Source organism: Phytophthora cinnamomi (assembly GCF_018691715.1).
Source record: "Phytophthora cinnamomi strain GKB4 chromosome Unknown Contig78, whole genome shotgun sequence".
Lineage (NCBI taxonomy): Eukaryota > Oomycota > Peronosporomycetes > Peronosporales > Peronosporaceae > Phytophthora > Phytophthora cinnamomi.
In genome coordinates, this window is record NW_027151011.1 from 200,956 (window position 1) to 224,540 (window position 23,585).

The 23,585-nt window shown below is 56.5% G+C and overlaps 5 protein-coding genes across 5 annotated transcripts; 2 read left to right on the top strand and 3 right to left on the bottom strand.

Annotated features, from left to right (window-relative positions):
* Nucleotides 1–794: 794 nt before the first annotated feature.
* IUM83_19673 (nitronate monooxygenase) lies at nt 795–1,964 on the top strand (the record flags this gene model as incomplete). Its single annotated transcript, XM_067944735.1, has 1 exon — nt 795–1,964. The coding sequence occupies one exon, from the start codon at nt 795–797 to the stop codon at nt 1,962–1,964; it is 1,170 nt and encodes a 389-aa protein (XP_067785507.1).
* Nucleotides 1,965–3,077: 1,113 nt separating this feature from the next.
* On the bottom strand, nt 3,078–4,387 carry IUM83_19674 (cAMP-dependent protein kinase type II regulatory subunit; the record flags this gene model as incomplete). Its single annotated transcript, XM_067944736.1, has 3 exons — nt 3,078–3,155; nt 3,229–3,296; nt 3,589–4,387. 3 exons carry the CDS (start codon nt 4,385–4,387, stop codon nt 3,078–3,080), a joined length of 945 nt encoding a protein of 314 aa, XP_067785521.1.
* Nucleotides 4,388–14,764: 10,377 nt separating this feature from the next.
* On the bottom strand, nt 14,765–15,353 carry IUM83_19675 (putative DNA polymerase alpha; the record flags this gene model as incomplete). The annotated part of the gene is made up of 3 exons (XM_067944737.1): nt 14,765–14,891; nt 14,972–15,209; nt 15,281–15,353. 3 exons carry the CDS (start codon nt 15,351–15,353, stop codon nt 14,765–14,767), a joined length of 438 nt encoding a protein of 145 aa, XP_067785520.1.
* Nucleotides 15,354–16,168: 815 nt separating this feature from the next.
* On the bottom strand, nt 16,169–18,040 carry IUM83_19676 (NAC-alpha domain-containing protein 1; the record flags this gene model as incomplete). The annotated part of the gene is made up of 1 exon (XM_067944738.1): nt 16,169–18,040. One exon carries the CDS (start codon nt 18,038–18,040, stop codon nt 16,169–16,171), a length of 1,872 nt encoding a protein of 623 aa, XP_067785531.1.
* Nucleotides 18,041–19,523: 1,483 nt separating this feature from the next.
* On the top strand, nt 19,524–23,414 carry IUM83_19677 (putative vesicle tethering protein; the record flags this gene model as incomplete). The annotated part of the gene is made up of 1 exon (XM_067944739.1): nt 19,524–23,414. One exon carries the CDS (start codon nt 19,524–19,526, stop codon nt 23,412–23,414), a length of 3,891 nt encoding a protein of 1,296 aa, XP_067785519.1.
* Nucleotides 23,415–23,585: the final 171 nt, after the last annotated feature.

The following is a 23,585-nucleotide window of genomic DNA, read 5'->3' on the forward strand; positions in this document are numbered from 1 at the left end:
CCCCTCGCTCCTCGTAGTCTAGTCGGTCTTTTAGCCTTGGAAAAGAGCTTTGGAAAGCTCGCATTCCCCACTCTACGGCTTGTCGCGCTGAGGTTGCCTACATAACACTCCCGCATCTGAAGCAGATGACGCAGCTCCTAAATAGTTCTGGCTTGATTTAATGAGGAAGGTGTAATCGCCAGCAGCAAAAGCGGAGTCTACCACGCAGCGTGCACCGTACAACTCGTAAGCAGCTCATAGCTTCTGGTAGAACCCGCCCCACTCTGCATTTTGCGAGTCGTGTAGTGTGCTGGACCATCGCCAGAACCGAAGAGCGTCGCGAAACCAGACATGTGGGGCCATTTGAGCCACTCGGTGATCACGCAGGCGGCGCTGTCGCCTGCTTAGGCTTTTCCTGAACGTCTGTCTGCGTCTTGAAGCTTGGCGGCGCTGGCTGGCGGCGAGAAGAAGGATTCCGATAGGTGCCATCGAGTCAGTGTGGGGCAAGATTTGATCTGCGCAATTGGTTTCAGGATGCAAAGATCTGGTACGACCAAATTCGCTGCTCCTTTTCTTGCATCACATTTGATACGCCCATTTTGGGTTTTCAGGAGCGATCCAAACTAACTGCACAGGCGATCAGCGAAGGAAAGAACGCTGACATGGTCGCTGTCGTGCAAATCTTGAGCGAATCAGGATCTCGCTTGGTCACTCATCAAAGCGCCGAACCCTGCGATATGATGTGCCTCCACTTTCAATTCCACCGGGTGGCAAGCACGAAGCTGCTGTCAAATACCAACCAAGGAATCGACACCATGGCGTGGCGCGACCTCCGAATCATTCAGCGACTGGGGCTGCGTGTGCCTCTGTTCCAGTCTCCGATGGCCGGAGCACAAGCCAGCGACCTCGCCATTGCGGTGGCCCGTGGTGGTGGCCTTGGAGCCATCCCATGTGCTTTACTAACACCGGACGCTGTGCGCGAGCACGTGCAGCGCTTCCGATCCGCTACAACGGCACCGATCAACCTCAACTTTTTCTGCCACTCGCTCCCCGCTGCCAACCCAAAGGCAGGCAAGCTGTGGCAAGACCTCCTTGCTCCGTACTACCGAGAGTACGGAGTAGACTTGGCCCACCTGAGCGCTCAGGGGGCGCAGCGGATGCCATTTGACGAGACGAGTCTCGAGCTGGTGCGAGAGCTCAAACCGGAGGTCGTCAGCTTCCACTTCGGACTGCCGGCTCCGCACATGCTGCAAGGCGTGAAAGACACCGGAGCATTCGTCATCTCATCCGCCACCACTGTGCGCGAAGCTGTGTGGCTCGAGGAGAGGGGGTGCGACGCTGTTATTGCTCAGGGAATCGAGGCCGGTGGCCACCGAGCTGTCTTCCTACCGGGAGTAGATGCTCCAGGCACTACTGGTGAGCAGTACCGCAACAGCTCCATGGACTTCCCAAGACAAACAGGGGCGATGTCGTTGGTCCCGCAGATCGTGGACGCCGTGAAGCTTCCGGTGATTGCAACCGGTGGAATCGGCGATGCTCGAGGTGTTCTGGCTGCTAGTGCTCTTGGCGCGGCTGCAGTGCAACTAGGCACCGTTTTCCTGCTCGCCGATGAAACTAAGACGTCGGCGTTGCACCGGAAGATGTTGAAGCGGGCTGCAACTGCAACCGGGGAAGAGGCCGTGGAGACGGCCATCACGAACATTTTCTCGGGTCGACCAGCGCGAGGATTCGTGACGCGTATCATGCGGGACCTTGGACCCATGTGTGCTGTGGCACCGGAGTTCCCGACAGCTGGGGCTCCTCTCGGTGCGCTCAAGAAGGCTGCAGAGGAGAAGGGAGACACGGCCTTCTCGTCGCTGTGGTCGGGCCAGTCCCCTGGTTTTGCAAAAGAAAAGCCCGCTGAGATTATCGTGCGTTCGATTATCCAGGAACTTGACGCACTGGTGAAGGCGAGCAGTGCCAAGGAGAACCACAGCGCGCTCTAAGCTGGGCATTCTGGCGTATTTTTCGTGGATTGTGTAGTGCCGACACGGTAATCGGAGACGATGCGCTCAATTTTAACATTGAAATACATGTTAGCACGAGATTCATGGTGTCTTGGCACTACTCAGCCTTTCAGGAACCATGGCGTATTGCTCGGTTGAGGAGGAAGGGATTTGCCACCAGTCCGAAATTGCAGCGAAGCGCCGACAACTACACGCGAACTTGAAGCATCGAGCTGCTGGTGAGCATCACTTAAGCCTTTTTTAATCCGCTTCAGAAAATGTTGTCGCATGCGAACATCCAAGCTCCGTGGACGTTTGCCTGCGTTTCCTGGATCGTTTGACTCGCTGCACAGTTGGTGAGTCCGACTTGGCTCATGCTGGCCCATCATTACATTGTGGAACAGCTCGCCATTTTCTCGAATCAACTGTTCCCGTTCTTCGTCCAGTCGATGCCATTGCACTGCAATTTCTTCCGGTGTCCGGAATACACCAGTTTGTTCTTGCTCTTCCTGCAACGCTGCCTGCTTTCGTTTATAGCATACCACACGGTATGCAAACTCTCGCCTCGTTTGGTACGTCTTGAGTTCTTCCTTCGACACTGTCATCGATTCGTACAGCTTCTCAAATCGTTCAAAGTCCTGTGCTTCCAGTCGAGCTTTTTCTGATGCTATACCCCTCCTTCTATTACCAAAAAACCGCGAATCGGTAGGATCACGAGCCCGAGCGGCTTCTTGCTCGTTCAAATCAGCTTCACGAAGCTTCAGCTTGTGCACTTGTCGCTCAAAATCGTCAAAACGACGGTAAATTGTCGGAGGGTTCTTTCTTGTGTTGTGTCGAGAGGGACTCTCCACTGGTTGAGATTTAATGCGCGGTTCTCTTGGGCTCCTTTTCGTAGTTTTAATAGCGGCGGGCTCAGCTAAAACTTTGCAACCTGGTCTTGTTCGAGGTGGATCTGGTTTATGAGACCGCGGTTTGCTAGCACCACGCTCGGTGCCGCGTCGAATAGGTGTTTCTCCGGTTTTTACGTCGCATCGACTGTTGGTCTGGTTACGGCCTTGCTTTGACGAAATTGGCACTTCCTTCTCACATGCAGTTCTAGCCGTTTGTACGCGATTACGATCTTGGTTGTGATGCCCATCCGGATGCTTTGTAATTGTCGTGTTCTGGGTTCCGCGACTTGTAGAAGATTCCCTGTGGCACGGATAACGCGCATCCAAATCGGTTTTGGGGGAATCATGCCGGGAAGACCTTCCACCAACACTACCTTGCTGAATTTGTCGAGACCCCTCATGATGATCATATCGCCCACGATCCCGGCTACGACTTCTACTCCTGCTCTTGTATCGCACAACCCGCGGCGGGCTACGAGACCGCTCTTCCCTGCCACCGGTTCGCGTTTCCGAGTCGTACTGGTATGGTGATCTCGATGGGCTGTCAATACCGCGATGCCGTGGACTCGCAGAAGTCACTGATCGATAAGGCGATCTCGATCTCCATCGGTTTTCCTCGCGCTGTCGGCTCCGAGGGGATCTACCTGCTAGAGATTTGCTCCGGTCAGTCCGACTTGAACCCTCCGCTCGACGTCTTGATGGAGATCTGCTACGGCGTCGTGGCGAGGTCTTACTGTGTTCAATCCGACGACTCAAAGACACTTTCTCCGTCTCCTTCCCACACACCGACGACGACGAGCTCTTTTCGACTGGCACTCCCATAACCTTCTCCCTTTTCTTCGCTTGCAGCGACTTGCCGAAGGTCGGACTCGCCTTCTGACTCGACGACGACTGGCTGCTCGTGGCTCTCCACTGCGGCCGAGCCACCGACAGGCCCCTCTCCAACTCACTCGGCGCACCGACAAGCTTCGTCGGCGGTCGTCTGAGCCCCACAACCACCGAGTTCGTCACCGAAGCCGGCGGCGTCGTGGCCTTCACGCTCTTAAGAGACACAATTCTCGACTTCACCTTCACCTTCTTCCTCTCCACCTTCCCGCTACTACTCAGCGTGCGCACCAGCGTCTTCCTCTCCGGCTCTGCCTCCACCTGCTCCTGTTCCTGTTCCTGCTCGTAGCCGTTCATTGTGTCGGCCGTCATGGCCTCCTCCCTCTGTGGGTTGCTCATCTCCCGCTCGAACCTGCTGGCCATGGCCAGCGCACGCTCCACGGCATCGTCGTACACGGCGCCGTGGCTCCACTCGCTACCCTGGGGCAGCGCGATCTCGTCGGATTCGTCTGACGCCGCGCTGAATTCCTGTTTTATTGTAATTTTGGCGTTAACTTTGTCTGATTCTGGCTGGCTGGGAGACGCCGAGGCGTCCAGCGCGTGCGTCCACGCGTAGGCCGCGAGCTCCTCCGCCTCCTCCGCCGGGTCGAAGTAGTACTCGCTCTCGGTGGAGCTGCCGTCGTCGTAGGCAGGCGGCGCAGTCGCCATGGTCGCTGCTTGATGTGTATGGAGTTGCAGTGCGGTGCCGATTTCTATGCTGTATAGAAACGTTTGTTTCGGAAACGTTAGAAATATAGAATCATACAAACGTCCAGTTTGCCTGGTTAGAAACGCACGTTGAAGGAAAAGGGCAACTGGAGAACAGCATGCTGGTGGGCAGTTCACTGCTAGGGTATCCTGGTACCTGCGGTGCGAATATCTATATATCGTACAAGCGGCTGTTGGCTTTGAAGGCAGAACAGAACTGCAAGATACTATCTACTTTGTTGCGATGTGTCTGTACTGCGACTGTCGAACTGCGTCTTGATTGCATTCTCGAAGGGAGGTCACGATGTTGACGCTTCGATGTCGAGAATACCGGTAGTGCATTGACCGAAGTCAAGGTTGCACTGCTAAGGGCAACGATCTCCTCGATCTGAAGCCTGAGTTTGTGTTGGGTTTTACCACCAGCAACTTGAGCATGTGCTTTCGTAAGCTACTGTAATACCAATTGTAGCTATTATTAATAACGGCGCGGGGTGCTCGCGAACAGCAGTTTAAGTTGTGACTTTTGATACAACCCGCTGCGAGGTTCCGCGAATCCTTGGCGGAATACTCAAGGTGCTTGGGTTTGTTTGCTTTGCTTTTTTACGTTTCTGAGCCATGTTTTTGCTTTTTAATTAATGTCCTTGAAACACTAAAAACAAAAATCCTGGTACAGTACGTCGCACACCAAGTGAAGACCCAACCTACTTGTGAATACAGTAGAATATAATAACGGACGGGCAAGGTCCTCAACCGTGTTCTCTGCTCATATCACATTACTCACTCTTCAACAACGATTGCGCTGGTCCTGGTCGGTTCGAATAATTCGTAGGCTTGCCAACCGTTTCGCTTCTTGCCGCGCAGTTTTTAAAAGCTAGCGAATCCGCCGGCGACGTTATGGCGAAACGAAGCACTGCGATATCAACCCTCAGTTGTCAGGGCTGCTGGCAACCACCAAGCGCCGACAAGCCAACACAACAGCATAACTCCCCTTGCTCACCAGCGCTGTTGATACTGCTAAGAATGCTGCTTACGGACTTTCGGATGAGAGCCAGGTACTTTCCGGTGTCAACACCTGCTTCAATCGTTCAAGCGGGGAAGTGAGGTAGTAACGGGTCCTTTCAGGTAGACATGTTGCAACTCGTGTGCAGCCTTACCCGCCTGTCGACGTGGGAGCTCAATTTTGTAGTACGCCATGACCGCCGAGGCCGAGAGGACGCGACGCAGCTAACTGACGGTTCATTTAGCTCTTTTGGCTCTTAGGAGCCCACCGACGCGGAGGTTCCCCGATACGTTTCCTTCGTGCTTCTCCTGGAGGTGCGTCGAGCTGAAGCACTTGCTGCCATCGTTCGTTTCATGTAGCACCCACCCTCCGGGCATTTTCTTGGTCGTTAGCTGGACTAAATGACTGTGATGTTCCTCACCTTACAACGAAACGATGTAGCACCCACCCAGTCTGCGCAGGATGCAAGCAGGCATGGTAACAGCAAGAGGGATAGTCCGTATTGCTTCCGGTCCAGGGCGTACGAAAGGCCGATCCAGAGAGTAAGCAAGACTCCTCCGCCGCTGTATTGGACTCTCCGCTCACTCATTCCTTCATTTACCGGCTTCCATCAACACCGGTCCTACGCACCGTCCACGCTTCCGTTGCTCTCCGACAGCTCCATCAACATCCAATGCGTCCGCGCCAAGCTGCTGCACTCGTCGCTCTCGCCTGCCTGTTCGTAGCAGGGCATGTCAACGCTGTGGAGTCTGCCGCCGTGCACGATGTCGACGACCTATTGATCTCGGATGTCATCTGCGCTCCTGGTTCCGAGTGGGACTGCGCTGACCGCCGTTTGATAACGGAGAGCACTCCTGAATCGTCCAGTCCACCGACCACGTCCCGGCCACCGAGTACTTCGCGGCCATCTAGCACGTCCCGGCCACCAAGCACATCGAGGCCACCGACCACGTCGCGACCACCGACCACGTCGCGGCCACCTAGCACGTCGCGGCCACCAAGCACGTCGAGGCCACCGAGCTCATCGAGGCCACCGAGCACGTCAAGCCCACCGAGCACGTCCAGACCTCCGAGCACGTCCAGGCCACCGACCTCCTCGCCGCCACGAACGAGCTCTCCTCCTGGAACCCGCCACCCCAGCACCCCAGCACCGGAGCACCATCGCGAAGAGACCCACGCACCGGAAACCCACCACCCGGGGACCGAACCTCCTCGCACGCAGCACCCCACAACAGAGCCGCTGCACACCCGCCACTCCAGCACCCCAGCGCCTGAGCACCATCGTGAAGATACGCGCGCACCGGAAACACGTCACCCAAGGACGGAACCTCCTCATACTCACCGTCCGAGCACCCGAGCTCCTGGGCCTGGTCACCACGAAACTCACGCGCCAGAAACCCGCCGCCCGAGAACGGAGCCTCCGAGCAGCCACCACCACCACCTGAGAACCGAGGCACCTCGTACGCACCACCCTGGGACGGAGCCACCCAAGACTCACCGTCCGAGTACCCATCCACCCCTGACTGTGGCTCCATAGATTGCGTGTTGATTGATCCGTAGGAGGGTCTATCGTGCATTGGAATCTATGCTTACTTTGTGTATTTCAAGTTTTGGTTTTGGTTTTGAGCCTGCCCTACTATGTACTACATGCATAGCCCTGGTTCGATGAAAGTATCCACAACCGGCAACAGGCCTAGGGGATGCTAAATGAAAGACAACGCACTAGCCACGCTTGCTTAGAGTTTTGCTACTACGCAGTACTTGTATTTTGATAAAGCTGCTCACACAACTTATGATCGGGCCTCCGCAGGTGTTGTTGCGATACGCATTACGCCACATCAAACACACTTAGGCAGGAACAGAGGATAGCGCGACCCATTCAATCTCCTTCGTCGGCAACGCCAGAGACCGAACGTATGGTAAGGCTGGACAACGATGTAGAATTGACTTAGCATTCCCGTCAACACGGTCTTCATCTCGAGCATGGCTAGATTTATGCCAACATAAATGTGCAACTTGCCAGTCTCTCAGGATCCTGTTCGTTGCCCCTCCTGTCCTTGATGACGGCCTGGAGGTACGTGAACGGTTGCACCTCATCCATTGTTGGGAAGTATGGCATGTCGTGTGCTCGTCGTGGGATTTTCTCGAATATTTTTATTCGAATGCAGTTCTCCGCCTCGGGGTGCTGGCTATGGGTGTAGATAACCCAACCAGGAGTCTCCGACATCGTGTCACGCCCTGCGATAATTGCTGCGATGGTTATGGAGCAGAGCAACTGAGGGTCTGCTTCGCCTTTCAAGTCACTTGAATCCAACACGAGCGACACAATGTTCTGGATCCGTGCGTTTCTCGCGACTAGCAATTGTCTCGGAGATAAACGTGAGCACCGCCGAGTCGATAACATTGATAGCTCGCTGGAGCTGGCCTTCGCTACCCACCTCCAGAAGCCGTTGCAGCTTCCAGAATCAAGCCGGCACCGAGAACGCTTCGCCGTCATTTCTTCAGCGATGTCAAATTCCTTTTCAAACGGATGGTCTTCACCAACGGCAATTCCGTCCTATCATTCGGCTTCAGTGTATGCACGAGTACGCTTTTTGCTCTAACTTGGTGAAGGTCAGACACGATTGCTCTTGCTACGCGTCGAGGTCAGACAAGGCTACTCTTTCTGCTCTAACTTAGCCCAGATGGGTACCGAACCCGATCTCAGCAAACGACTCCACCACGAATCGACTATAAGGCGAAATAGATCGAAATTCTCGCCCGAGTCTGTAGCATTGTCAAACAAACTGTGCAAGGTACGACCATGCTTCTGGATCGTCGAGGTCATAGACTCGCAGCACCGGCGCGCTGAACAGCTTCGCGACGATTTTGCATTGGAACTGCCACACATCGCCATCAGAATGGTGAGAGTATTGCCGAAAAGATTGTAGAACATTTCATGGAGGTACTTGCCCTTGACAAACGCGTCGAACTGTCGCTTGGTCGCATCCTCGAACGGTTCGGGCGTTGAAATGACCAGAATGTCCGGGCGTCCAGGAGCAGAACGGCTCTCCATCGAACTCTTGCACTAAACTCGACATCCAGTCGTGGGACACGTCATTATTCTTGACAAAGTCCAGCGTGTCGCCTAGTATCAGCAGCGTAGTCGTCGGCCTCGGAAATGGAAGTTCCTCCTTGTGGGCTTGGTGCTTTGCCTTTGCTCGCTCGAGGTGGTTTACCGTCGCATACGTGGATGCAATAAGAACAGCGGTGACAATAAGAGCAGAGGTGACCAAAATCCAATACAACATAGCCATGGCAATCCCTTGGTGAGTGTTTGCATTGCGCGCCTGCGCCCTAGTACTAGAGCTCTGCACTCCGCGGTAAGTAAGTCGGTGAATTACCACTGGTACCAGTGGTATCGTGAGGTAATTCACCGACGTCAATCGAGTTACCACTTGCAGGTTGCGCATGGCAACAACACCTCCTTTTTATCTTTGTTGGGTTTCCCCAGGCCTCCGCTGCTCGTCGAGCACTAAACGTTGGACAAGCCGCAGGAGCGGACATCAGGGTCAAACCCGATACTAGTTCTCTATTGTCTTGAACGCCGGCAGCTACACTAGAAATACGACAGCAGCCTAGGCCACGTCACTCCTTCTCCTCCTTCTGCGCTGCGCTGGGTGTGAGCACCGCCGGCTTCTCCTGGAACGGCGTGGCCTCCACGATGCCCCACTCCAGCTCGTCCGGGTTTGTGACGTCGGCCTCGAACGTCCATGCAAATTGCGTGTTGATCGCGCGCCGGTCCTCGATGCCATTTCCGCCCTCGGGGGAGACCAGCAGATGCTCCGTGACGTCGAAATGCATGCGCAGCGTGAGCCACTCAGCCTTGACCTCCTCTTCCACCCTCTCCCTGGAATACTCGACAGCTTCCAGCGCCGCGACGTTGACATTGAGCTGCTCCAGCACTGCCCGCCCCTGCTTGCTCTCCCCCTCCAGTGAGGCTGAGGGCTTGTGCAGCAGTGCCTTGAGGCTCTCGGGCGTGGCCAGGTGCTCCAGGAACTGCCTGGTCTCGCTGCGGTCCTGCGCGTAGAGTCTCTGCAGAACTGTGTCGGCCGCCCGCTCTGCGCCGCGCACGAACTCGGGCAGCTTTACGCGCGTGCGCATCGGGAACTGCGACAGCACGAACATGGAGCTGCGCACCTCGTCGGACGCGCCCGACACGAACACGCGCGGCTTGGCGCGGCTGTAGCGCACGAACTCGGGCATGCCGTTGAGCACGCGGCGGGCGATGGCCAGGCCGCGCATGGAGACGTACTCACCATTGATGCCGAGCCAGTCGCCGGACTCACTAAAGAAGTCGCGATGGGAAAAGGCCGGCCGCGCGCTGCGGCAGCGACGCACGGCGCGCGAAGAGCCACGCAGGACGTGTGCATGTAGCATTGTGGTGGACAAGTACAGTACCTCGAATGAACGAGCGGGTGTCAGTTGGCCATTGGTGAGACTGTCTACGATTGGTTGAAACACAGATGTTTTAGCCACCCAATCCGTGTGCAGAGTTCAGCCACTTCAACTTGGTGTAGAATACTCACACACGCAGGTATGAACTGCCAGCTCTTCAGTCATCTCGACTCGAGATAATCAACGTCATGGTCTAGAAGGGATCATAACGCAGACACGAAATACCGTCAAACCGAATTAAAATATTCAAAGTAAACAGATTCAAAATGCACGATAGCCCCTCCTACGGATCAATCAACACGCAATCTATGGAGCCACAGTCAGGGGTGGATGGGTACTCGGGCGGTGAGTCTTGGGTGGCTCCGTCCCAGGGTGGCGCGTACGAGGTGCCTCGGTTCTCAGGTGGTGGTGGTGGCTGCTCGGAGGCTCCGTTCTCGGGCGGGGGGTTTCTGGCGCGTGAGTTTCGTGGTGACCAGGCTCAGGAGCTCGGGTGCTCGGACGGTGAGTACGAGGAGGTTCGGTCCCTGGGTGACGTGTTTCCGGTGCGCGCGTATCTTCGCGATGGTGCTCAGGCGCTGGGGTGCTGGGGTGGCGGGTGTGCGGCGGCTCTGTTGTGGGGTGCTGCGTGCGAGGAGGTTCGGTCCCCGGGTGGTGGGTTTCCGGTGAGTGGGTCTCTTCGCGATGGTGCTGGGGTGCTGGGGTGCTAGGGTGGCGGGTTCCAGGAGGAGAGCTCGTTCGTGGCGGCGAGGAGGTCGGTGGCCTGGACGTGCTCGGAGGTCTGGACGTGCTCGGTGGCCGCGAAGTGCTAGGTGGCCTCGATGTGCTTGGTGGCCGGGACGTGCTTGGTGGCCGCGGAGTACTCGGTGGCCGGGACGTGCTAGGTGGACTGGACGATTCAGGAGTGCTCTCCGTTATCAAACGGCGTTCAGCGCAGTCCCACTCGGAACCAGGAGCGCAGATGACATCCGAGATCAATAGGTCGTCGACATCGTGCACGGCGGCAGACTCCACAGCGTTGACATGCCCTGCTACGAACAGGCAGGCGAGAGCGACGAGTGCAGCAGCTTGGCGCGGACGCATTGGATGTTGATGGAGCTGTCGGAGAGCAACGGAAGCGTGGACGGTGCGTAGGACCGGTGTTGATGGAAGCCGGTAAATGAAGGAATGAGCGGAGAGTCCAATACAGCGGCGGATGAGTCTTGCTTATTCTCTGGATCGGCCTTTCACCTTTCATACGTCCTGCCCTGGGCCAGAAGCAACTATCTTTCTTGCTGTTACCGTGCCTGCTTGCATCCTGCGCAGACTGGGTGGGTGCTACATCGTTTCGTTGTAAGGTGAGGAACATTACAGTCATTTAGTCTAGCTAACGACCAAGAAATGCCCGGAGGTTGGGTGCTACATGAAACGAACGATGGCAGCAAGTGCTTCAGCTCGACGCACCTCCAGGAGAAGCACGAAGGAAACGTATCGGGGAACCTCCGCGTCGGCGGGCTCCTATGAGCTAAAAGAGCTAAATGAACCGTCAGTTAGCTGCGTCGCGTCCTCTCGGCCTCGGCGGTCATGGCGTACTACAAAACTGAGCTCCCACGTCGACAGGCGAGTAAGGCTGCACACGAGTTGCAACATGTCTACCTGAAAGGACCCGTTACTACCTCACTTCCCCGCTTGAACGATTGAAGCAGGTGTTGACACCGGAAAGTACCTGACTCTCATCCGAAAGTCAGCATTCTTAGCAGTATCAACAGCGCTGGTGAGCAAGGGGAGTTATATTGTTGTGTTGGCTTGTCGGCGCTTGGTGGTTGCCAGCAGCCCTGACAACTGAGGGTTGATATCGCAGTGCTTCTAACGTCGCCGGAGCTTAGTTGCGGCAAGAAGCGAAACGGTTGGCAAGCCTACGAATTATTCGAACCGACCAGGACCAGCGCAATCGTTGTTGAAGAGTGAGTAATGTGATATGAGCAGAAACACGGTTGAGGACCTTGCCCGTCCGTTATTATATTCTACTGTAGGAAGTCTACTAGTGCGAACGTACTGTACTTTTTTTTTATTTCAAGGACATTAACTAAAAAGCAAAACATGGCTCAGAAACGTAAAAAAGCAAAGCAAACAAACCCAAGCACCTTGAGTATTCCGCCAAGGATTCGCGGAACCTCGCAGCGGGTTGTACTTCATCCGTAAATTACCGAAGTAAGTTCTGCTTCTAAGCCACACAGCCTCTCTGTTTCTGCCTGTGCCTGTTGAGTTGGCGTGAATGGGCGATAAAGCCGCGAGTTAGATAAGTTTGGTCCACATTGCGCTGGGCCACGGCGCCTATGTCAGACCACTATGAACAGAACCTCTACGAGTGAGAAGAGTGCCATCACGCTGATGAATGAAAGAAAGGCAAGCAACCAGTCGATCATAGAAACTTCGCTTTAATTACGCTACCGCACTTGCACTGGGGAGTGCAGGGTCAACTGTATTTATCGACTAGGATACCTTATACGCGCCGCCGCCCTGCTTAGTGGCTGCTCGCGTTGAAGTGGTCGGCTGTCATGACCTTGGCTCACGCCGAAGAGAACACGTGCTTGAAGACGCCCTCCTCCGAAGCGATCAGCTGCACCGCCTCCTTCAGCTCAGGCGCCGCCAGCAGTGTCCATCATGTACACGTCCTTGTTCTCCCGCCTTGTACTCCTTCTCCGACGGGTACCTCGGTCCACGTCTCGTTCAGGAGCACCTGAAATTATTCGTTCGACAGCGTGAGCGAGTCGCTGCTGTACGAGCCGCTATAGCCCGGCGCCATCTGCTGCGCCACGTTGCGCGAACGGCCAGCCAGAGTCACCGCCTCGTACGGAGACACACCCAGAATCTTGATGTTGTCGAGCACGGAGATCAGTGTCGAGTTGTAGTACTCGCGCGGGGCCAGGATCTCCGTGCCGTTCCCGTTGGTTGCGCCCACGAAGTCGATGGTCACGTTGCTGGCGTCGTCAAGGGCCACGTGGCCCGCCAGCTCGATCCGGTCGGCCGTCGACAGCGTCGGGTACGACACCTGCACGGGCTCCAGCGCGGAGATGATCTTGTCCACACCGGCGTTCACAGTCCAGTTCTTCTGCTGCGACAAGCGAGGTGGCGTTGTTGGGACCTGGCAAGAGAATCTGGATAGTTGGGTCCTGAGATGCCCACGCAATTCTGGCGTTACTGGGACTTGGCAAAAAAGCATGATTCTCTTGAATTCGACTTCATTTTTGTATGAAAACTTTTGCGTTTCTTGTGCGTTTGTGCGCACACGAACCCTGGCGACATTTCGATACAACCACTGTTATTCTGAGCGACAATCCAGAGTTCTCACGAATTTGTTGGCGTCAGATAGCTACCGTAATACACGAAACTCAAACCACCCAGTATTACAGACGCAACACAAACGTGGTGGTGGTGGGGGGCAGCAAGATATCTACCGCGAGAGGGAATGAGACCACGCGTGGCGGAGACACTTACCCCCCCCCCAAGTTTGGGACCACGGACAGCGTCTCGTTGTACGTGGCTACCTCCACCACAGCTGCAGAAGGAAGGTGGGTGGTTAGCGGCCACTGTGTACGTTATCCGCAGGAGTTTAGAGCGGGGACTATAGACCAGCTGCATCAGCGCCCAGTCGGTGTCGCTAAACTGCACGACTGATATTGATCTTTTGTAGTACGTTGTTTTACATGTATTACATGTAGCCGTGCTGCTTTCGCGCTACAAGTAACATCCAGATTATCTTGTCACGCGAATGTCGCCCGTAAAAGACTCAAGCAATACGCACTGGATAATATGCTGTCTGCCCATGTATAAAACCTAGCAGATTCGTCCCGATACATTATTGTTTTGCCATCTTATAAGTGATTCAGGGACCTGCGATTATATAGGGACTAGTACGCGCACTTGTATCGCCCCAACTACTCTGGATAAAATCCAGAGAATTATATTCCACGGTTTCCACAAGAAGATTGGGTGTGCATCTGATTTTCTATCGGTTTTAGACAAATCACGTGCAGCGATTTGACTCCCAAAGCGCAACCATTGGTTGAAAACTTGCGGCTATAATTTCGGCGCACACTGTCATCGGTAATTTACGGATAAACGAAGTAATCTATTCGCGCGAATCGGCTTGTGCTTTGCAGGAAAAAAAAGTATTACGTACTTCCTACAAATTTCATAGCTTCCCCGTGTAAACACAGCGTTAGTTTACACAATCGCAAACTAAGCTCCAGAAATTAAAGCCACTGACACCCCCCAAGCCGCCTTCAAAATAGCCACCACAACAATAAAAAGTGCCTAGTCATCAGCGCGGCTACTGCTGCTGCTACTAAGTATGCTGATTTCGGAATTACACCGGCTTCAATCGTTCAAGCGGGGAAGTGAGGCAGTAACGGGTCCTTTCAGGTTGATATGTTGCAACTCGTGTGCAGCCTTACCCGCCTGTCGACGTGGGAGCTCAATTTTGTAGTACGCCATGACCGCCGAGGCCGAGAGGACGCGACGCAGCTAACTGACGGTTCATTTAGCTCTTTTGGCTCTTAGGAGCCCACCGACGCGGAGGTTCCCCGATACGTTTCCTTCATGCTTCTCCTGGAGGTGCGTCGAGCTGAAGCACTTGCTGTCATCGTTCGTTTCATGTAGCACCCACCCTCCGGGCATTTTCTTGGTCGTTAGCTGGACTAAATGACTGTGATGTTCCTCACCTTACAACGAAACGATGTAGCACCCACCCAGTCTGCGCAGGATGCAAGCAGGCATGGTAACAGCAAGAGGGATAGTCCGTATTGCTTCCGGTCCAGGGCGTACGAAAGGCCGATCCAGAGAGTAAGCAAGACTCCTCCGCCGCTGTATTGGACTCTCCGCTCACTCATTCCTTCATTTACCGGCTTCCATCAACACCGGTCCTACGCACCGTCCACGCTTCCGTTGCTCTCCGACAGCTCCATCAACATCCAATGCGTCCGCGCCAAGCTGCTGCACTCGTCGCTCTCGCCTGCCTGTTCGTAGCAGGGCATGTCAACGCTGTGGAGTCTGCCGCCGTGCACGATGTCGACGACCTATTGATCTCGGATGTCATCTGTGCTCCTGGTTCCGAGTGGGACTGCGCTGACCGCCGTTTGATAACGGAGAGCACTCCTGAATCGTCCAGTCCACCAAGCACGTCCCGGCCACCGAGTACTTCGCGGCCACCTAGCACGTCCCGGCCACCAAGCACATCGAGGCCACCGACCACGTCGCGACCACCGACCACGTCGCGGCCACCTAGCACGTCACGGCCACCAAGCACGTCGAGGCCACCGAGCACGTCCAGGCCACCGACCTCCTCGCCGCCACGAACGAGCTCTCCTCCTGGAACCCGCCACCCCAGCACCCCAGCACCGGGACACCATCGCGAAGAGACCCACGCACCGGAAACCCACCACCCGGGCACCGAACCTCCTCGCACGCAGCACCCCACAACAGAGCCGCCGCAGACCCGCCACCCCAGCACATATGTCCGTAGATAGCAAGGTGAGCTTACCCCCACGCGAGTTTCATCCGAACCGTGCCATCGTCGTGCTTCCTATGCAGCTCGAACACGCTGTTGAGACTCGGTCCTGTTGCAGCCAAAATAGACTTGGAATTTGTATGCTAAATCCTTACAGTATTGGTATATGCTTGGCCCACCGCGCAGCATAATATAATATATTGATATTATCATAATGCACAGGTTTAACAATAATTATTACCATTATTATTGTAAATCACCTATGTTGCTTGGTTTTCAGCAAGTCATCTAATTCGTCCAAAATCATTTTAAGTTAAATTGATTGGCTATTAATGGAAAGCTAGGGTATTACCAGCAAAAGGGTTAAGATTTCCAGTGGTAGGTCCTATCGAAAGTTTCACCTTCAGATATACAGACTAGCTAGCAGATCCCATCGATCTACAAATTGCCGGCCGCATATCGAGCAAGTACGGCTCGGATCTGGCGGCCGGTGGTGGCCCTCACCTTCCGCCCTGCCTAAACGGTTGAAAGCGACAAAAAATATTTTGGTGTTTCCGTTTGTCCTAGGAACTAGGCTAACTATAATCCACGGCACAGGCCCCGTGCCCACTACAACCCGGCCCATCTCTTTCTGGACAGCCATCCAATGAATAAACCAATGATGCTTTTAAAAAGAAGAGAACATCGAAATTTTGTATTATGAGCAACATGGCAAAATGGAGAAAGAAAGCTGCAATCGACACAGCTTCAAATCGAGTAGTGGTGTCTCAACTCAATGGATCAACTTGATGACCCCGGTGAAACGCGAACGAAGGCACCTTTAAAAGAGCCATCCCCACCAGGACGGTTTGGGCGTCGGCTCGGGCGTCGAGTAGCCATCGTTTGTACGAATATGATGGTTCGGGGTGGTCTGCGGCTCATTAGGGTGCGCTGGCTTCCTCTGTTGGTCGTCCGGGGCCTCAGTGCTAGGCTGCTCTTCGCGATAGTCACCCGGGCGACGCGTACGAGGCGGCTCCGTGCCGGGATGAGGCGTACGAGGAGCGTCGGTGCTCGGGTGGTAGTGGTGGTTGTCCGGGGCCTCGGTTCCCGGCTGCTCCTCGCGGTGGCGGTCGTGGTCGTTGTCCGGAGCGTTCGTGCTCGGGTGGCCGTAGTTGTCGCGATCGCGCGGCGTGTTGAAGCGCCCGGACTCGGACTGGCCATCGCCCGGGCGACGCGTACGAGGAGCGTCGGTGCTCGGGTGGTAGTGGTGGTTGTCCGGGGCCTCGGTTCCCGGCTGCTCCTCGCGGTGGCGGTCGTGGTCGTTGTCCGGAGCGTTCGTGCTCGGGTGGCCGTAGTTGTCGCGATCGCGCGGCGTGTTGAAGCGCCCGGACTCGGACTGGCCATCGCCCGGGCGACGCGTACGAGGAGCGTCGGTGCTCGGGTGGTAGTGGTGGTTGTCCGGGGCCTCGGTTCCCGGCTGCTCCTCGCGGTGGCGGTCGTGGTCGTTGTCCGGAGCGTTCGTGCTCGGGTGGCCGTAGTTGTCGCGATCGCGCGGCGTGTTGAAGCGCCCGGACTCGGACTGGCCATCGCCCGGGCGACGCGTACGAGGAGCGTCGGTGCTCGGGTGGTAGTGGTGGTTGTCCGGGGCCTCGGTTCCCGGCTGCTCCTCGCGGTGGCGGTCGTGGTCGTTGTCCGGAGCGTTCGTGCTCGGGTGGCCGTAGTTGTCGCGATCGCGCGGCGTGTTGAAGCGCCCGGACTCGGACTGGCCATCGCCCGGGCGACGCGTACGAGGAGCGTCGGTGCTCGGGTGGTAGTGGTGGTTGTCCGGGGCCTCGGTTCCCGGCTGCTCCTCGCGGTGGCGGTCGTGGTCGTTGTCCGGAGCGTTCGTGCTCGGGTGGCCGTAGTTGTCGCGATCGCGCGGCGTGTTGAAGCGCCCGGACTCGGACTGGCCATCGCCCGGGCGACGCGTACGAGGAGCGTCGGTGCTCGGGTGGTAGTGGTGGTTGTCCGGGGCCTCGGTTCCCGGCTGCTCCTCGCGGTGGCGGTCGTGGTCGTTGTCCGGAGCGTTCGTGCTCGGGTGGCCGTAGTTGTCGCGATCGCGCGGCGTGTTGAAGCGCCCGGACTCGGACTGGCCATCGCCCGGGCGACGCGTACGAGGAGCGTCGGTGCTCGGGTGGTAGTGGTGGTTGTCCGGGGCCTCGGTTCCCGGCTGCTCCTCGCGGTGGCGGTCGTGGTCGTTGTCCGGAGCGTTCGTGCTCGGGCGCTTTGTAGGATAGCTTTCTGGCTCGGGAGCTGGTGTACCTGGGCGTGGGGTGCGAGGAAGGGAGCTTGAACGTGGTGGGGACGAAGAGCGTGGGGACCTCGACGAACCGGGCGGCGTTGACGAGCTTGGCGGCGCTGTCGAGCGTGGAGGGCTAGACGAGCTTGGCAGCGATGTCGAACGAGGGGGGCTTGACGAACTCGGGGGAGCCGTTGAGCGTGGAGGGCTAGACGAGCTTGGCGGCGGCGACGAACCCAGGTAAGGGCCGCCTTCGGCTTCTGCCGCGGCCAAGCGTCGGTCAGCGCAGTCCCACTCGGAACCAGGGGCGCAGAAGACATCCGAGGTCAAAAGATCGTCGCCATCGTGCACGGCGGCAGACTCCGTGGCGTTGGCCTGCCCTGCCACGAACATGCAGGCGAGGGCGACGAGTGCAGCAGCTTGGTGCGGACGCATGGTATGTTGGTGGCGCAACGGAAGCTTGGACGTTGCAGAACGATGAGTAGGACCGGTGTTGGTGGTAGCCGGTAAATGAAGGAATGAGCGGAGAGTCCGAGGCCGTGGCGGAGGAGTCTTACTTACTCCCTTGCCGGAAGAAACGCGGGCCGTGTTTTGCTGTTAGCATGTCTGCGCGTACCTTACGCAGGGGCCAAATGTAACGAACGATGGTAGCGAGCGTTTCAGCTAGACACATCTCCAGAAGCACGAGGTGGACGTACTGCATGGGTCTTCGCGTCATGGGGTGCCGCAAATGAGCGCTCGCTTTTTGGACCGGGTGAGTTGTCTGCGCTGCGCTGCGCCCTTTCATGTATCGAGGTTGCTTACAGCCGTGGCGTACCACGAAACTGAGCGCCTGCCCACCCCGACAGGCTTTCCTACGTCAGGTGAAAGTGCGCACGAACTAAAGCCTGTCGACCTCGAAGGGACCCGTTACTGACCTCCCTGGCTTAAATGATTAGGTCACGTGTTGACACCAGAAAACACTTGACTGCCCACCCATAAGTCCGCAACCAGCATACATGCAGCTAGCATCAACAGCGCTAGTGTACTAGTGCAGTTCTGGTGTTGTGCTGGCCGTCGGCGCTTGGTTGCGTCACCTCGCAGCAACGACAACAGGGTCCCTATGATATTCCTCGTTTCGTTATTACGTGGATGGTTTGCAGTTGAGGAAAACCTCGGTGCCTGCAAATTGAGTTACCGTCGCTGGCGAATCCGTCAGGCTTCAGAAACGGCGCGGTTCGTAGAATAGAATCGTTGTATGATCCACGACCTGACGTACGAGTAGCTTAGCCTCGGTAGGTATCGGCTGCTATTATCTTTGTGCTGAAGCTTCGCTGCGTTGCTGCACTCTGAGGAGTCTCAGTGCGACGATGGTCTACTTCGTACCAAGCGCGGTTGGGTCCTATCAGGTGTGCCGATGGCGTAAGACTCGGTGAGGTCGCTTGGGACTGGTGGTCGCAGTGTTTGAATTGGCTTGGGCAACGTTCCCAGCCTTTCTTGCCTCGTGCCGAGTTCACGTTCTGGTCGAGCTGCGGATGGGGATGGCGGACCGTCAGCGGTGCTTTCAGTGTGTTTGTCGCTTGCTGATGCTGTATCAAGCATTAGCGAACCGCGTGACGCTTACGAATGAGTGGCTTCATGAACAGGACGTGCGCGCTTCCCAGTTCTCACGTGCACAGCGACATTTTTCCCTGCCCTCAAGCTCGGATGGTCAACATCACCACTGGGTCGGCATGTGGGTTGGATTCACCCAGAGAAGATGTTATTAATACCGGTATATATAATAACACAGGCCACGACGATGGCGATCGACGGCATGTGCTTTTCGCAACAACCAAGTTCTAATAATAAAGTTGAAGCCATTTGCACATGGCTACACCCTCCTCAAAAGTGCGACAAGGTCCCCATACAAACTCCCAGTGACGTGGCAGTAGCCATCATGCAGGCGGTGCTGAGCCGCGTGCACCGCATCGTCGTGCCCGAGGAGCCCGCTACCTCACCGGCGCCGGGCGCCGCCCGCGCGGAAGCTCCAGAGTGCGCGCCGGCGCCCACATCGCCGCCTCCGAGCGGCGCTCGCCCTGTATCGCCCGAAGCGCGCGCGGACATCGCGCTGGCCGTCGACCGCCTGCAGTTCGCGACGCTGCTAGGCGAGCGCAAGAGATCAATAGATGCTCTCCAAGCGTTGGTGCAGCGCTTCGGCGCGTCGCGCGGCGCAGACCCCACAGTTGAAGAGCAGGAGCTGGGCCGCGCCGCCGTGCCCGCCGTGCTGGCGGCGCTGGTGTCCGACCCGCGCGACACGGAGCTCATGGAGGCCATGCTGGAGCTCCTGCAGGCCGTCGTGGGCCGCGCGCCGGCCGCGGCGCTGCTGCTGCTCGAGCCGCCGGCCGGCGCGGCCCCGTGGGGCATGCAGACGTGCCTCTCGCTGCTGCAGGACCCGTCGCCGTGGATCCGCGGCCCCGCCGTGGCGCTCGTGCGCGCGCTGCAGGACGCGCAGCCCGGCGCGTTCGCCACGGCCGTGCTGGCGTGCAAGGAGGGCCTGCGCCGGCTGCTCGAGGTCGTGCAGGACCGCCGCGAGCACATCCGGGACGCCGCGCTGGCCGTGCTGGGCCAGCTCACGGGCCGGGACAAGAACGCGCAGCAGTTCGTGGCCTTCGAGGACGGCTTCGCCACGCTCTTCCAGATCATGGAGGCCGAGGGCCTCGCGGAGACCGCGGCCGGCCCGCCGTCCGGCGTCATGGCCGACTGCCTGCACATCGTGAACAACATGGTGCGGGACAACGTCATGACGCAGACGCTGTTCCTGGAGATGCCGTACCTGGAGTCCCATGTGCCCAGGCTGTTGAGGTTGATTGGGGTTGATGGAGGAGACGAGGAGGAAGAAGACGCGGCGGCGCTGAACAGGAGGAAGCGCGTGCTGAAACTCGCCCTGCAGCTCGTGCGGTTCCTCGTGGCGGGGCTGTATGAAGGAGCTCGAGACGGCTCGGTGGATGAGATGGCCCAGCGAGATCGAGAGCGGAAGGCGCAGGAGCTGCCGAGGATACAGAGTCTGGTCGCCAGACAAGAGGCGCTCATGGGCGCCGTGGGAGAACTGGCGTGCTGTCGCAGCGATGCACTGACCGACTTGCGACTACAGGCACTGGATTTGTTAAGGCTGGTGACGGAGCACAATGGCGGCGCGCAGATGATCTTGGTGAATTTGTACGCGTCGCCATCCGGCCGTAACGTTCTGGCGGAGTTAGTGAATCTGGATGTGGGCAACGAAAGTGACGAGTCCCCCGTGGCTGCGGCATCGTCGGCGCTGTTGGATTCGTTGTTTCGGGAAAATGAGGGTGCACGCATGGCTGTATTGCAGCATATTCAGTCGGCACCGCCGCCTCCAGTGTCTGCAGGAGGTGACGGATTAGGCGGAGAATTTGACGCGTTTTCTGCTCCTCCCTCGGCGGGCCGAGTTCTGTTGGATGCGTTTATGCGTAACACCGAGTTTATCGTCCAATGCAGTGATAATGGCGATACCGAGGCGCTAAACAATAAGCTGGTGGTGGCTTGGAAGGCAAGTCATAGACTAGCAGGGCTACTGTCAAACAGTTCGTACTGCAAAGAGCTTGCACTTCGTGTGCCTGCCGAGTACGCCGACGAGGACGCTCGTGCTGTGGCCGGGGGATTGTTCCTGTCCCGCTGTCTACGGTTGTTACGTTCATCGGTGGAAGATGAGTTAAGCGCTGCACTTCAGTCTATCGTGTTCCAGGCGAAACTTTCGGTGCTGCTATTGCTGATCCGGTGGTGTCATGGGTGCCCGAAGGCCGTCCGTGAGATCGTGGGCTCCGTGACAAACTTATCGGTGCTCGTGGATAGTCTTTCTGAGGATCAACCCAGTACTTCAACTCGTAGTGCGTCCGAGGTTACGCAGCTGCGAGGGCTTATTGCGCTGCTACTAGGTTGCTGCCTAGAGTTTCTGTGTGAAGACGAAGAAGAGCAGGCTTTGAAGATTGCGAGTACTGCGCTGTCACCAGTCGTGGCAGATGAAGAACAGGGGCTGCAGATGACCCGTGACCAGCTTCTTCAAATGATTAGCAAGCGCGTGGGCCTCGAGCGCTTCACAGACGCGCTAGTTAAGTTCCAGCAAACTTCAGCAATGATTGCATGCGCTCGGGCTACCAAAGCGCAAAGTTCGCGGACCCTGCTAGCCTATCGCGCCACGTACGATATCAGCGCAGAAGACGCAGAAGGATCAAGTGGAGACATGGAGGCCCACTATTTGTTCCTGCTGTATGAGCGATCATTTACAGCGTTCTATCGCGAGATGGCCGAACAAATTCAGAAGCGTGTCATCGCAATTTACACTGGTGTTGACCGGGGATCCGCCCCACAGTCTGGCGTAGAGACAGGAGCTCCAAGCGCAATGGGTGCCTACCAGGATCTCATTCGTATGCAGGACAAACAAATTCACGACCTACAGCGGCAAGTGGAAGAGCTAAAACAGCGTGTGGCTGACCGTGAGTGCGGCAACAACGGTTCTACGACAGACCAAGGGCATGACAACAAACTACTTGAGAAACTGTCTACCCAACGTGAACAATTTGAGCGAGAAAAGGCCGATTTTGAGAGACAGATCAAGAGCATGTCGGAATCGTCTCTGGAGATGGAAATTCGTGTGAGTGGTCTTACAATGGCTTATGAGCAGCTTGAGCGAGAACACCAACAACGTGGACAGGAACTGGCTGTTGTCCGTTCGGGGACTACTGGAGCACCATCTACTCTAGCACCTTCAATTGGTCTGGAAGAACAAATCGCTCTCCTGCAAGCAGAATTGGATGCGGAGCGAGAAACAAATCGCCAATTACGAAAGGGGGCTACAACAGCTAAAAGTGGCGATGCTGCATCGCAAGCGCGACGTGAGAAAAACGATGCCGACCTTGCAAATGTTCGCCTGATGAACCAGCTTGAAGAAATGCGCGTGGAAAACGAGCACAAGGACGAGCAAGTAGCCGAACGTAACCAAATGCTTGAAACGCTTACTGAAGGCCAGGCGCTAATGAAGCAGGATAACGAACGGCTGAAGGCACAGCTTGCAGAGGCACTATCGAGAACTAGTCAAGCTGGTGATGCTGAAGCATCCGAATTCAAGCGCGTGGTGGACAGTCTAATGGATGACAAGGCGCGCTTAGAGCACCGAGTTGATGAACTAGAAGCTGCTGCACGCGCCGCCTATGAGAAAGATCAAGAGGTTCTTCGCCAGCGAATTCAGGAAGTCGAAGAGGCCCGCCGAGCAAGCCCTCCTGTGAGTGTGGACTGTGTTGCGCTAGAGACTGCGTTATCTAACAACGAGGTGCTCAACAACGAAGCATCTGTCAGTGAAGCATCACACGAGGTAAATGAGGACCAACGCTTGAAGGAACTCGTATCTACCCAACTCGAGGAACTGAAGGAGTTGCGTGCTCTTGTGGTTGAAATGGAGACAGTAGCCATAGAGCGCGAGGCGCAGGTTCAGCAAGCTTCATTCCTGCAAGAGCTGGTAGCTGGGTACGACGTTCAGTCGCGCCGCGACAAGGAGAAATTTGAAGCGACCGTGCGCGAGTTGGAAGACGAGTTAGCTCGCGCCTTCCTAGAGCAGAAAGATGCAGGGCGTAAATCTAAGGCTGCGGTGAAGGAACTCGAGAACGAGGTGGCGCGCTTGTTCCTCGCCAAGGTCGAGTTGGAGAAAGAGCTAGCAGCTCACCACCAAGGCGAAGGTGGCAGTCACGGAGAAAATGGCGAGGTTCTCAGTGCAAATGGGTCATTCCGAAAGTCAATCGAGTCAACGATTCCACTGTCGACGATTTGTTGGTGTTAGTGGCGAGCTTGGAGATCCAATGCTCGGTTCTTTGCGAGAGTTTAAAGGAGGCTCAGGGAGAAGACGCTGTCGCTGTGGCGATAGAGTTGTCCAGACAGCGTGGGGCTGTTGTGTCCGTTTAAGCCTCATCAAGTGAAGGCAATCAAAGGAAGTTGCGTTATTCGAATAACT